This window comes from Dermacentor albipictus, chromosome 7 (genome assembly GCF_038994185.2).
Source record: "Dermacentor albipictus isolate Rhodes 1998 colony chromosome 7, USDA_Dalb.pri_finalv2, whole genome shotgun sequence".
Lineage (NCBI taxonomy): Eukaryota > Metazoa > Arthropoda > Arachnida > Ixodida > Ixodidae > Dermacentor > Dermacentor albipictus.
Window position 1 is genome coordinate 140,727,441 of NC_091827.1, and position 15,339 is coordinate 140,742,779.

The following is a 15,339-nucleotide window of genomic DNA, read 5'->3' on the forward strand; positions in this document are numbered from 1 at the left end:
TGCGTGCATAAGTCAGAATTTCACAATGTTATCACGGCCGAAAGTGACATGAATTTCTCCTCTTATCGCGATAAACATTCTTAGTCCAGTTCAGCCGATTATAGCCTGCCAAACTATCAATATGTCCATCTATCTAACTTGCATCGGACTCCGACCCAGTGTACGGTACTGTCTACCAGCTTGGGCCACTAGGTATGCTCTCAGTCGTAATGCCGCTGTCGTCTTTGCGTTGTCATTTCAGCCTAATGTTCCTGCTCGTATCATGCAATCGTGATCATGCCTTCTATGCCGGCCCAGTGATCCAAGTTGCCTAATAGCTTGGGACATGTGGCCGTGATCGTGACACCGTTGTGGTCATCGGATCATCGTCATTCCCGCTTTGTCATCCGACTCTCGTCATGCCGTCATCGCAATGCCACTCTCTGTCATACTGTGGCCATGCATTCGCTTTCACACCACCGTCACGATGCCGTGCTCGTTCGATCATCCAGCTTCGTTATCCGACCTTCGTCATGCCGTCTAACAGGCTTCGTGGCACAGTCGTCATCATTCTCTTCATTCACTGGTGGTAATCGCATTGTCCTTATATGATTGTCAAGTCATCGTCGTCTTTGTGCCGTCGTCACGCCACCATCGTCGCTACAGATGCGTTCATCATACGAGTGTCGTAACACCGTCGCTGTCATTCGCGCGTTGTCCTTCTAACCTGATCAATTGATACTCTTCATGCCATCGTCGCCACGGTATCGTCCCCACAGTCATGGTCACACCATTAAGACCACGCAATTGTCCTCAGCTCTCGCTTTATCATGGTCAATATTTGAGTAAGTTTATCCCACGGTCCTTAGGCTGTCGTTGTCATACAGTTCTCGTCGTCCCTTCGACCAGAACCTTTCGCCGTCAATATATCGTAATTATGCTATAGTGATTATTCGTGATGCTTTCATCGTTGTCACGACATCGGCGTCACGCAGTTGTCATCGTACCAATGTTGTCATGTCGTCGCGGTCGTTCTACCATAGCCATTCTCACTTCATTTGACTACTTTCGCGTGAACGTCGTCGCGTTATCTTCATTATATATGCTTCTTGATGCAGTCGTCGGGCGTATGTTGTCATAGACTCCTGTCCATACCAATATCTTCATGTCATAGTCACGTCACCATCGTCAAAAAGTCATTATTTGTCACAACATGGTCGTGATACCGTCGCGATATTTCCATCGTTGTCATTCTAACTTCAACGTGTAACTCTCGTCAAGCCGTGCACGTCACACCATCCTCGTCACGCACTCATCGTCACACCATGGCCGTCACGGCGTCGTCGTTTTCCCGTAGTTTTACCATCGCCATCACTTCATTAACACCTGCCCATTGTCGTCGTGCTCCCTTCGTCGATCCTTTGAGCTATTTCCTTCGTGATCCTACCATGAGTATGGTGCCATCATTGTACCGCAATCATGCCGCCGTTAGCTAGCCATCGTCGTCATTCCATCAAGGTGAAACAGTCGCCATTCTGCTTCCAGTGTCGCATCCTCGTCATCATGCCATCGTTGTCCTGGCATCGTCTTCATTCTAGCGTCCTCATCGGGCTGTCGTCATTCCTTCGTTATTCACTCGCCGTCATTCCATTGTCGTCATGCCTTGACGTCATACCGTTTTTTTCGCACCATCTCAGTCATTCTTCATTCGTCATACTGCGTCGGTGCATCCAGTAGTCATGTCATGTCCCATGCTTATCGATTACATTGCCAAGCGGGTGTCATAGCAAAGTGGGACGTGCAGGGATATATATAGACTCCTGTTTGTTTATACTGATGAAGCAACGTGAGTCTTAGAATGACCATTACATATGCTAAATAAACGCGTGCGTCTTGAAAATACAGTGAAGACGCGTGGCTGCTCAGTAGCTTTGGGGTTGCGCTGCTAAGCACGAGGTAGTGGGATCAATTCGTAACCGCGGCAGCCACATTTCGGTGTAGTCGAAATGCATAAGCACCCGTGTACTTAGGTTTAGGTACCCGTTGATTATTCCGAGGTAGTCAGAATCACTTAGGAGTCCCCGCTACGGCAGGCCTGATAATTAGATCGTGATTTTCACTCGTGAAAGCCCATAATTTATTCATTTATTTAAAATGTGGCGTGTCACTACAATGCTCGATTGCTGATCGCATTGCCATCGACAGCGATCGTGAGGGGAATTCTGGCGTAATTTTCTTGCTGTTTCTACTGGTCGTTCCTTGTTTCAGAAATTTCTTTTGGTGATCTTCGCGGTGTCTTTTGTATGTATTGTTACATGAGAGATTAAGTTTCAACCGAAAGGCAGTGCCATGTTTTGTCCCTTTATTGCCCCATGCTGTGTTCCCGCGCGCTGCCTAGCCACCATGAATGCACACCTACTCCCTCAACTTTTGCTTTAGCCTGAAAAAGATGGTGACGATAGCGACAACGACGGCATGGCAACGACGCCATGGCATCGTGACTGCTTTCCCTGCTCTAAAATGGTATCCTCTACAGGCCATTTCAGTGTGCCCCGGCTGTGCTAAAACGCAGTTCTTATAAGTATACAGGCGCCCTGTAGTGCCCTGTAGCAGCAATAATTGTAGGGCGCTCATCAGCTCCATCAAATCCAGCCTTCATCTGAAATAATGCAGAATACGTGTTTCACACAACCTCCTCGGCGCTTACTAAGCACACTGGAATTACCAGTATAATGCCAAAATGCCAGGAAAAGTTTCCTTTGTTACAGCAACGCCGAAAATAAATGCTATGCTTAGAGCCACTCTGCTAGCCAAAGCGAGCCACTTGGTGTACAACCTGAAAATTTTGGGACCCTCATCAGTGCATCACCGCTTGCTTGTGTTCCAAATTTTATTTCTATCTTATCTGCCTTCCACATTAAAATAAGTGAGCACTTTATTAACGAGGGCGAACATGAAAGCAGTGTGCTCTATTTGCTTACTTAAGTGCCGTTCCTCCACGCAGCACTGTTCGCTTGAACTTGTTCGAAGAATTCTATTATATCACGAGTGCGCTTCTTCCGCTCAAGTTTTCTTGCATCATCCTGACTTGATGTTCGCTCTGTACTATGTCCATTATTTGACTATCAGCTCCGCTCTTTCTCTCATTTCTACATCAGCCATGTTCGTGTGTTTGAAAAGAAAGTTTTGGTCAGTGCAGAAGATGTTGCTTCTCTGTGAACAACATGCTTTTCTTATTTATTAAAAAAATGAGAAAACCTGATATTTTTCTACTTATAACAGTCAATTCTTTATGCAAAAAGTTTCATGCAATTGAAGAAACCAACCAACGTCTGTTCATGCATACGTGCTCAGGGCTTTCCAGGTACGGACTGAGCAACCTGAAAATTCTGAAGTATGTGTCATCACCGTAGTCATAATCATCAGCAGCAGCAGCAGACTAATTTTATGTCCAGCGCAGGACGAAGGTCTCTTCCAGTGATCTACAATTACCCCAGCTTTGCGCTAGCTGATTCCAACTCGCACCAGCAATTTTGCCAATTTTATGACGCCACGTACCTAATTTTCTACCACCCTCGTCAGCGCTTCTTTCCTCTGGCACCCGTTCTGTAACCCTTATTGTCCATGGTTACCTACCGGACACATGACATTGTCTGCCCACATTGACATTTTTCGATTATAGTTCATTACAATAGCGCCTATCCCAGTTCATTCTCTCATCCACACCACTCTGTTCCTTTTTCGTAACCTTACGTTATTTTTCGTGCAATCGCTTTTTCCATGCTCCTTAACTTGTTTTCTACCTTCTTTGTTAACCTCCTAGTTCGTCCCCCATATACTAGCACCGGTAGACGGAAATGATTGAAAAATTATATTTTCAAAGAAAGTGGTAGGCTCCGAGTCAGGATTTGGTAATGCCAGTCATGAGCACTCAAACAACTTTTTATTGTTTTATAAATTTCCCTCTCAGGTTCAGGGTCGCCTGCGAGTAATTGACTTAGATAAACGTACTGTCCCGGTAAACCACGTACATTGCCTGGAGTTCCATTACATGTTCACTAAGAGATTCAACACCTGCAATAGAGGTTGAAATTGTTCTAGTTTACGCGAAAATAACGTTGAAAGGGCTGTCAAAAGTCCTCTTTTTTACGTTTAAAATATGGTATATATTGCTGTGCTGGGTATTGAGCAAAACGAGAACAAGGTGAAAGCAGGAGCCAACGTTTGGACAAGTGCACTTGTATCCTTCAAGGCGACATAGGCTTTCCTCGCCACAGAGTGTATCCTGTGGAGAGGGAAGCAAAAGTGCGGTGACAATGAGAGTATGTGTCGCCGTGAAGAAGACAATTTCACTTGTCGAAACGTTGGCCCCTGCTTTCACCTTGTTCTCGTTTTGCTCATTCTCCTGAATTTCCATCTCCCGCCTTCCCTGTGTTTTCCCTGTGCTGGGTATTGGTTACATAAGGAAGTATAGAAAGTTGGGCGAGTTGGCATGGTAACATGATCTTGGATTGTAGCGCGAAGTGACGCGGACACAGGCTAGAAGCAGATAGGACGAGTGCTCGTCCTCTCTGCTTCTAGCTTGTATCCGTGTCACTTCACGCTACAATCCAAGATCATATTGGTTCCATTGTTTGGATATTACTATGTGGCTGAAATGCGCATATAGATGTTACGAATGTAATGAAGAAAAGAGGAGAATGGCATACCGATCATCATCAAGAACAGAGGGCACGAGACCGGCGTTCGAAGACCACCATCTTGCTCTCCGCGCTCACTGTTCCGAGCTACCGCCCGTTTGTTGGACTCGCTCAATAAACATCTTTACATTTGGTGGATCGTGCTGGGTACGCACATCGTCGGCACCCTGGAACTCCGATCCCGCACGTTGCACTCGACCATGCAAGCTGACGCAGCCCAACAGCCGCCACCTCTCCCGGCCGCCGTTTGTCCCGGCCCCGTTTGCCAGCGAGACCCCCCGGTATTTTCGGGTACGGAAGACCAGGACGTCGAGGACTGGCTGTCGTCCTACGAAAAAGTTAGTGGACCCAACAAGTGGGATGACGCTACTAAGTTGAGTACCGCGAACTTTTACTTGGCTGGCGTGGCGAAGCTGTGGTATACGAACCACGAATCGGAATTTGAAAACTGGTCTGCTTTCAAGGAGGCAATATCTGCCGTTTTCGGTCGCCCTGCCGTGCGGAAGTTACGCGCCGAGCAACGGCTGCGCACACGGGCACAGGAACCGAATGAAACATTTACCGCCTATATTGAGGACGTACTCGATCTCTGCAGGCGCGCCGATGCCTCAATGAGCGAAAGTGCCAAAATACAGCACATCATGAAGGGCGTCGACGACGATGTCTTTCAGATGCTTCTTGCGAAGTCTCCTGGCACAGTGTCTGAAGTGGTAACTCTGTGCCACAGCTACGACGAGTTGAGAAGGCAGCGGGCTCTCACCCGACGTTCATCTCAGACGTACAATCAACCGCTCGCTGCACTGGACATCATGCCTGCCCAGCCATACCTTATCGCACAAATTAAAGAATTTGTGCGTGAGGAGGTGGCCCGTCAGTTGTCTCTCCTGCCGTTTGCTCAGCGTCAGGAGCTCCCACAACAGCAGCGCCTCCAATATCTCGTCATGGTCTTCTGAGTGTGACCAAGCCTTCTCCACCCTTCGCCGTCTCCTGACGTCACCACCTATACTGCGCCACTACGATCCTACGGCCGCAACTGAGGTGCACACAGACGCCAGCGGTGTCGGCCTCGGTGCTGTTCTCGCGCAACGAAAGCCTGGGTTCGCAGAGTATGTCGTCGCATACGCCAGCAGAACGCTCACCAAGGCTGAATCAAACTATAGCGTCACCGAGAAAGAATGCTTGGCATATAGTCTGGGCGCTTGTCAAGTTCCGCCCTTACTTATATGGCCGCACGTTTGATGTAGTTACGGACCATCATGCATTATGTTGGTTGTCTTCGTTGAAGGATCCGTCAGGTCGCCTTGCCCGCTGGGCTCTTCGACTTCAAGAGTTTGACATCCGCGTTATATATCGTTCCGGACGCAAGCATGCCGATGCTGATGCACTGTCGCGGTCACCACTATCCACCGAAACTGCGTCCATATCCACTATAGACCTTCCATTGTCAGCTCTTGACGTCGCCACCGTCTCCTCTGCACAGCGCCACGATCCCTGGATCGCTTCGCTTCTTGACATTTTATCCGGCGCACCCACTCTTTCGACCACTCGAACTCTGCGACGCCAAGCTTCGCACTTCAGCATCCGTGATGGCCTTTTGTACCGGCGCAACTACTCGCCAGATGGTAGGAAGTGGCTCCTAGTTATCCCTCGAACGCTTCGCTCTACAATCTGCGCTTCCTTTCACTCCGACCCGCAGTGTGCTCACGGTGGTGTCTTCAAGACCTACGAACGCTTACGGAAAAGGTACTACTGGCGCGGAATGTTTCGCTTTGTCCGCAAGTTCATTCGCGCCTGCCACGAGTGTCAGCGACGAAAAAAACCACTGCATCCTACCGCAGGTTCATTGCAGCCCCTTCCATGCCCAGAACGCCCATTCGACCGCGTTGGAATTGACCTTTATGGACCTTTACCTTTGACCACGGCCGGAAACCGATGGGCTATCATTGCTGTCGACCACCTTACACGATACGCCGAAACCGCTGCTCTTCCCACGGCGACAGCACAGGACGTCGCCTCTTTCATCCTGAGGCGTTTTGTGCTTCGGCATGGTGCTCCTCGCGAACTCCTCAGTGACCGTGGCCGCGTATTTCTCTCCGATGCAATTCAAGCACTTCTCCACCAGTGCAAAATTGTACATCGGACGTGTACTGCCTACCACCCTCAGACGAACGGTCTCACTGAGCGGTTTAATCGGACTCTGGGCGACATGCTTGCGACACATGTTGCATCTGATCAATCAAACTGGGACCTGGTTCTCCCATTTGCGACATACGCGTATAACACCGCTACGCAAGTCACAACCGGGTTTTCCCCCTTCTTCCTTTTGTACGGTCGCCAGCCGACGCACACTATCGACACGTTGCTGCCATACGCACCAGATACCTCAGAGTGCACGCCCGTGTCAGCAGCGGCCCGTTACGCTGAAGATTGCCGACAACTAGCCAAGCGCTTTACTACAACCGACCAACAACGCCAGAAAAACGCCCGCGATGATGATCACTCTCCGGCCGCACCATTCGCTCCTGGAGCACTTGTGTGGCTGCTTGTACCACCCTGCGCCCCTGGCTTGTCGTCCAAACTGCTCCCAAATTATCATGGTCCATACCGCATCGTCGAGCGTACTTCCCCCGTAAACTATGTCATTGAGCCTCTTACGCTGCAAGGCGACCGTCGTCGACGTGGACGTGATGTTGTTCACGTAAACCGCCTCAAGCCGTACTTCGACCCTCTTGTACCCACCTGTTAGATCGCCAGGATGGCTCCACCTTTCTCGACGGGGGCAATTGTAATGAAGAAAAGAGGAGAATGGCATACCGATCATCATCAAGAACAGAGGGCACGAGACCGGCGTTCGAAGACCACCATCTTGCTCTCCGCGCTCACTGTTCCGAGCTACCGCCCGTTTGTTGGACTCGCTCAATAAACATCTTTACACGAAGTTGAAATTTTGTATGGTCACATATATGTGCGGGAAACGTTTAGTATATTTTTATTTATTTTTATTGTCAGAACTTACACATAGAGCATAAAATATCCACAACGTTGTTGAGAATAATGACAACTCGCTAGACTGTCCGGCACATCAGGACCTTTTTACAGATTGCTGGCTATGTTCAATATTACGCCGTAGGCGTTTGCTGGTAGGTGCAACGAGTAGAACTCCACACAGCAAGATCAGATACTTCCCTAGAACACACATATGCGTACGCACACCCGCAACGCGGACGTGCAGAGTGCTTTTTCTACTGGACCTCTCGCTTTGTACAAGCAACTGATTGAATATGCTCACATTTTAGAAGTACATTACACCAAGAAATATAAAAGTACAAGTAGACAAATGACATGCAGACACAATAGCCTTTAAGAGGAAGCTTTAGCTCGGGTGCTCCTATCTAAATACATGTAAAAGGAGAATTCGTTTTTCTCGGCAACCACTGCACTAAATTTGACTAGGTTTGCTGCATTTAAAAGAAAAACTTAATATCTAGTGACTGTTGGTTTCGAATTTTTGAGTTAGGCCTTTAAAATTAATAAAAAATTGACAAAAATTGCAAATTTTCAGAAAACGAAACTATCAAGTTTACAACTCTGTAACTCAACAAGAAAAAATGATATCGCAATTCTGTGCATTGAATCTGATAGCACATCTAAAGCGGACAAAATTGATATGTTACACATGAACCTCAAGAAATGTAATAATATGTAATTACAACTTTTGCAGAACCCTCGTAAACATTGTAACAAATTCACGTAAGATGTAAAATGAAATATAATATTTGTCAGCTTTGAATTATCTAATGGATGTCGTTTACAGAACCACAATATCTGTTCTTGATGCAGAGCTATTAGTTTGTAAACTTAATGCTTCTATTTTTTTCAAGCTTCTGAATTTTTGAAAATCTTTGTAACAAAATTCAAGCCCTAAATCAAAATTCTGCTTCCAACAGTCACTAGAATTTATCCTACTCTCTCAAATGCAACAAATTTCATCAAAATCGGTCCAGGGGTTATCTCATGAAAACGTTTTTGCGTTTTTACATGTATTTGAATAGGCCGCGTTGGAGGTGGGCCCGAGCTAAAGCTTCCTCTTAACTATGAGTTGAACAAGTGAGAAAACATAATATTGTCATAGGGAAACGGAAGAAATGTACCCTGGGAGCAAAACATTTCATGTGGAATCCGAGAAGGTTATACGTCTCATGTGCTTACGAAATGAAATACAATTCATAATATATATATATATATATATATATATATATATATATATATATATATATATATATATATATATATATATATATATATATATGTATATGTATATATATATATAAATTTATGCGTGTGTGAGTGTCACCAACTGAATCCACTTTGAGTAAGCCAAATTGATTTAAGATGCTTTGGCTAAACACTGGCCTTATTCCAGAGTAAATTTCTTCTAATAATTTAACAGTATCAAAACACTTACTTTTTAACAATATAGTAAGTATTTAGTAGATATTTTTCGAACGGTATGCACCAATAAAATATACCGACCAATTGATGCTTCGATGATATACCAATTACAGCAATAGACGTTACCCAACAGGCTAACCATCATGTAGATAGTACGTCCTATCAACAGCCACGCTTTCACGCCTCTTTCCTATAAAAACGGCACGTACGCTAGACGTAACATGTACGCTACTTCGAGACGACGTTTGGGAAAATTATACAGTAATTTGCGGTTCGCAGCGCATCCACAGACTCTAGAGGTGCCTGGTGATTATAAATTCATGTTTCCTTGGTAACCTATTGACGAGTGCCTTTGCCTTCTGCATATTATTTTTTATCTACAACCTCGCACTTTCCCGGTAAAAGTCCTCAGTCATTTTATGCAATTCAGTTGCAGTGTTGCAGAAGAGGACAACGTCATCTGCGCACCGAAGGATGGTAAAATATCCGCTATTTGTACTCACTACTAAGCCTTCCCAGTCTAATAGCTTGACTACTTCTAAGTACGAAGTGAACAGCATTGGAGAGATTGTGTCTACTTGCCTGACTTCTTTTTTGATAGATAATTTTCTGCTTTTGTAGGTGGAGAACCAAAGTAGCTGTGGAATATTTGTTTATGTTTTGCAAGATATTCACGCATGCCTCCTGTACACCTTGCCTGCGCAGTGCCTCCATGACTGCTAGTATCCGTACTAGATTGAATGCCTTTTCACAATAATAAAAGCCATATAGAGCAGTTGATTGTACAGGTAATATATAATAAATTCTCTAAGTGGGTCGTACATTATCTGCATCATACAGGCATACTCGTTATTACATAATTTAATTTCTGCATTCTGCTTTGTGGCACCATCAGACAATATAAGAACACAAGACGCTCAATGGCACTTTTCGGTACCTCTCGTTTTTCCTGTTGCTCTAATTCATATTTCCTACTCTGCGTCCTGAACAATTTGTTGAGTAAGATCTATAAAAGTATTCGCAAGCTGTTTGGTCATGGGAAAAAAGGTCATGCACATTTTGGCTAGCTGTCTGTATTCAGGTGATAGGGCATCTAGGAGCCGAGCTCCGAATATCATCTGCAACTTTCTCAGCTGCCGTGAAGAAAGGGACGCGCTCATTCTCTCCTACACAAGAGAATTTCACTTCTTAATGCGCTAAGAATTGATTCATGGCCGTGATATTTTTCGGTCGCAGCGCCGCCTCACCTGCAATCTCGAGGTAGTCTAGAATGAGTTTTGATGACACGATAAGGTAGATTCCAGCAAAGGTGACGAACGTAACAAAAATGACGATGTCCCGAGTCTCCTGACTGAAAAAAAATGAAAAGATAAGTTTTATTTCATAAAAAAAGATTGACACGCATGACATTGCGACTTTCACGAATAAACAAAACATCATATTTCCTTGTTGCTGCTGGTCAAATGAAACGTCTGAAAATGAAATGAAAAGTGAAGGTGCAAAAGAATAGGCATAGCTGGAGCCACCCGCGAGGCCACTAGTGACCGAAAGTGATGAAGTGCTCACCTCCAGTGAACTCTGTGCAAGTGAGTACGATGATCGGCGTCGTGATTTGCCTCACGCTTCGATTGTTTACTTTATTATTAGCCAATTAAGTTTCTGCCGCACCTTCCGAAACCGAAATTTAAGAAAATTGGGCTATACATGTCTCATTTCGATGTTTCCTAACTTCAAGAAAAGGTCCCGTAATTGGCACATTGAATGTATTCGTGATGCATTTTATGAGCATTTCTCATTCTTCATTCATTAATAGCCTGGAAGTCTGCCTTTTTCACATACGCATAACGTATATTGCGATGACGCCGGCCACACGGCTACGCCGCTGTACCGCCATTATCACCCCTTCTTACGCGCTGTTACCTGTCTTATACATACGCTATCAACCATGCGTCTGTGAGCAAAGCGCAAAAGTTTAAGTACCTAGGCGTCTACATTACTGCGGACTTGAAGTGGCCAAAGCACGTTAATTACATCGAAAAGAAACCTCCTGGTCTTTTAGGTTTGTGAAGACTAAATTTAAGCCCTATTAGGAAAATCATTGAAAAACCTTTATATTTTACTCGTGTTCGTAGGGCATTTCAATAAGCGTCTCTCTGCTGTGATCCATACACTCAAGGTCTTGTTGATAAACAGGAAAAAATTCAGAATAGGGTTGTCCGTTTCGTCCTTGGCAATTACGATAGGCCACTTAGTAGGTCAAAGAGGAAAAGCAATCCTTAGTGGCAAGTACTTAAATCTCAAAGAAAAATTTGAGATTAACATTTATCCGCAGTACTTATTATTCTCAAACTGGTATAGGCAAAACAAAATATTTGAAGCCACCATTCTGTTTCTCAAAGTGAAAATACCATTATTTACACGTTTACAAACGTCCTTTTAAGGGTGACGTACTCGGCTATTCATTTTTTTTTATGAGAACAGCTCGTGAATACAATGCTTTGCCTCCACATCTTGTTAATGTTTCAAATGACGCATTTTCACGGCTTAAGTTAATGATTTTTTGCAAATTCCTAATGTAAAAGTGTCCCCCCTGCTGTAATCCCTATCGGCAATGCAGGTACCAAATTAGTAAATAAAATAAATAAATCTAGACCTGCCTCACTTGCCCTTGCCACGCGCAGCCAGCCTGGGGCCGGATTGCGAGGAACGGCGACCAGGAAGCGGTTCCGTTGACTTAGGACTTCTGGTGGTTTACCTTTTGCATGGCGCTCGCATCCTGTTTTGTCTCTAAGAGCCTCAGCTGGCTACTGCCTCTGAAAGCGCTGCCCTCAGCCCACATTTGGCCCGTGTATTATGAGCCAGCTCGTGCTTCTCAAAAGATAGGCGCGAGGGCTTCTAGTTCTTTAACTGGGGTTTCAACATTTGGATGGTAACGGTTGTAGTGTCCTTCGCAGTAGGGTCTCCGCCTCTTGTGCGGCGTTATTCGTGTGCCCATATCTTGTTTGCGTGGTTTACTTTCTGTTTTTTAAAGGAACGCGCTTTTAGGCACACAAGGCAATCTTGGAAGCCAATGAGCAGCAACCCGGAGTCTCGATTATGGCGCGACCTCGAGCCGGTGAAGCTCGTGAGCGAAGGACGCGATGGCCTCGTCGCATTTGGACCAGCTTGCCACATCGTGTCAGACCTTAACGGCTGCGCTGCGCTGGCGGACATCACTGCCGCCACAGGCACTGGCGGCCCGTGGCACTGACGAAGCTGACGTTGGACGTTCCAACATCTGTGACCGCGATGTAAGGCCATCGGTCACTGACTATCTGGATGAATAGGCCGTCTACAGGGCGGCTTCAGGTGTCTTGGAGCTGGACTTGTTCGAACGAGTCCTGTCCGTTATTCTTTGAGGTACCGTGGCACAATGGTTGCGACTGCAATTAATTCGGCGCAGCGTTCTCAGTGAAATTATTGCAGGTAGAATACGACTACCGCATCCGACGCGAGCTGGACGCCCGAACGCAACACCTGGATGAGGGCATGCGAGCATATGTTCAGGCTATGCAGGAACTATTTCGTCACGCTGATCCCAGCGCCACCGAGTCCACTGAGGTCTCACATGTTTTCCGAAGGGCCACCCTCGCATAAGGACATATCTCTTTGGCCATTCTTTTCTCTCCCTTGAGGAATTTCCAGATTTCGCGCGGCAAATCGCGGAGAACCTGTTTTGGGAGCAACACTACGCTCTGTGACCACCTGCCGACGTCGCCCTCGAGCCAGCCTGTGCCTGGAGGGAGACAAATACTGGGACAGTACCATCGTACCATCCCGGGCCACGAACTGTCGTAGCGGGTCAGGATAGACTTGGGCCCATTGGTCGAAACTCTCCACGGTAGCAGGGGCCCTCGACGACCAAGGATGCCCACGACAACTTCCCCTCATCGCGACCATGGTCCAATTCCGCAGACCGGCAACGGAATCCTCTGAACAGTGGAAGTCTCTCTCGCGCCGCTCATAGGCCGCATGCACCGAGAGGGTACAGAGAAGATGAGTACCACGCTGGCTCAAGCTACAGTTGTGGTCAGCATAAACACTACCGGCACGAATCTCCAATGATGCCATCGACTCAGTGTGTTTCTACTCAGGGAAACGGCTGCTACCCGCGGTGGTAACAAGCTCCCCAACACCGCCCAAGGCCGAAATTACCGATTGTGAGCATACTGACCTTTTTCTGTTTGCCGCACAGAGCGAACTAGCTCTGATAGCTTCCGTCCTGTACCACATATAACGGTACTTGTTTTAGGCACGATGATGTCTCCGCTCCTAGATATTGGTGACAGCACCTGTCTAATTGTAGGAGACATTTTTGACTTGTGCCAGAAGCGTAAAGTGGAACTGAGCTCCTAAGAGCAATAATACCATCACGAGCTGCGGTGAGTCTCAAGCTGTCTCTCATGAGCAGGGCATGTCGATAGCGTTTTATTTATTGCTTGGGGTTGGCAGTACCCACGTTACAAGACTGCGACTTTATCGCTCGTAAAAACATACCGTAAAATTTGCATACGGTGGCTTCCTGGGTGCTTGCACAGGTGATTTGCGTGAGTTTGCTCCGGCTTCGCTTTCTGTGAACAGCCCTCATGACTCGGCCACGCTTCTCTTTAACTCTCCTTTGCCGCCTAAAATACTGGAAACTGTTAAGAAATGCACTTTCGAGGATGCGCAGAAACGAGAGATCACGCTCATGCTGGAGCCATTCGCAGCCATGTTGATGGAAAAGCCCGGCTGCACTCCTCTATTGCATCACTGCATCTATACGGGAAAAAACACAACTTTGGAGCTGCAACCTGAGGCTACTGAGCGTGCACAATCGGGTGCTCCTAGATGTTGCCTTGCAGGAGAGTATTGGTACCGGTGTGGTGAGACCAGCCCGTAGCCCTTAGGCTTTTGCTGCCGTTTTAGTACGTAAAGAAGATGGCACAGCTCGCTTATGCGTATACTGTCGATGCCTAAACAAAGCCCCTCTTCAGGGTGCTTATCCCTTTCTTTCAATTCAGTCGATTCTATCAGGTCCGGGTGGTGCCAGGCTGTTATTGCTCTCGGGAATTTCCGCAAAATTCAAATGGAACTCGCTGGCATACCCAAAACAGCATTACCTTCCTTTAGGAAACCTTAAGTATATCGCCTCATGCCATTTCGCTTGAACCACTGGCCTAGTTCTTTCCAACGCCTAATGGACGTTGTTCTTGATGAAGTGCGGCAAAAATTTGCATTGTCATGTAGGGATGATGTCGTCATCTTGCACAATATTGAGGAACACTTAGAACGTCTTGCCATTGTTCTTAAGGAAATGCAGGGAGCTGGGCTTCTCCGCTTGATATATATCGGTATAGCGTTACAGAAAAGGAGTGTTCGGCCATTGTGTGGGCGCTTGGCAAGTTTCGCCCATATTTATACGGCCGATTGTTTGACGTAGTGACCGACCACCACGCACTATGTTGGCTGTCGACGCTCAAAGATCCACCGGGCCGCCTTCCCCGCTGGGTTGTGCGAAACCAAGAATATGAAAATAGCATGGTTTACTGCTCCGAGCCAAAGCACTCCGACGCTGATGCTCTATCCCGATCGCCGCTTCCCCCGAAGGCCAGTCAGGACTCCTGCAAGTGCACATTATCCTCTCTGGACGTTGACACTGTCGCTGCTGCACAGTGTAATGATCCCTGGACTGCATCTCTGCTCGACCTTCTCTCGGATACCTCGAAAGTTCTCGCGTCACGTACGCTTCAGCCACCACGTTTCTCATTTTGTGATTCGAGACCAGCTACTATAGCGACGCAACTATGCCCCAGTAGGGCACACCTGGTTACTCGTCATTCCGAGAATCTTGCAATCAGAGCTGTGCTTCTCGTTGCACGTCGACCCTCAGTGTGGCCACGCGGTAGTCTTCAAGACCTACGAAAGACCTCCACACCGCTCTTACTGGCGGGGAATGTACAATTTTGTTCGAAACTTCGTCCGCTCTTGTCATGATTGCCAATGCCGCTAAGCGCCACCGCACAACACCGCAGGTGAACTCCAGCTTTTACAGTGCCCATCCCGACCCTTTGATGGCGTGAGCATAGATCTCTATTGGCCGCTTCCGTTAACTCCTGTCCGCCAACAGGGGGATAATCGTTGCGGTAGGCCACTTAACCCGTTATGCGGAGACTGCTGCTCGACCAAA

General features: G+C 46.9%; 1 protein-coding gene across 1 annotated transcript in view; it reads right to left on the bottom strand.

Moving 5' to 3' along the window:
• Nucleotides 1–15,339, bottom strand: part of LOC139047299 (uncharacterized) — a 1,527,628-nt gene that overhangs the window by 1,331,654 nt on the left and 180,635 nt on the right. The window contains exon 4 of the mRNA XM_070521114.1: nucleotides 10,379–10,482. Coding sequence (XP_070377215.1) covers nucleotides 10,379–10,482 — 104 coding nt within the window. The remainder of the gene's footprint in view (nucleotides 1–10,378; nucleotides 10,483–15,339) is intronic.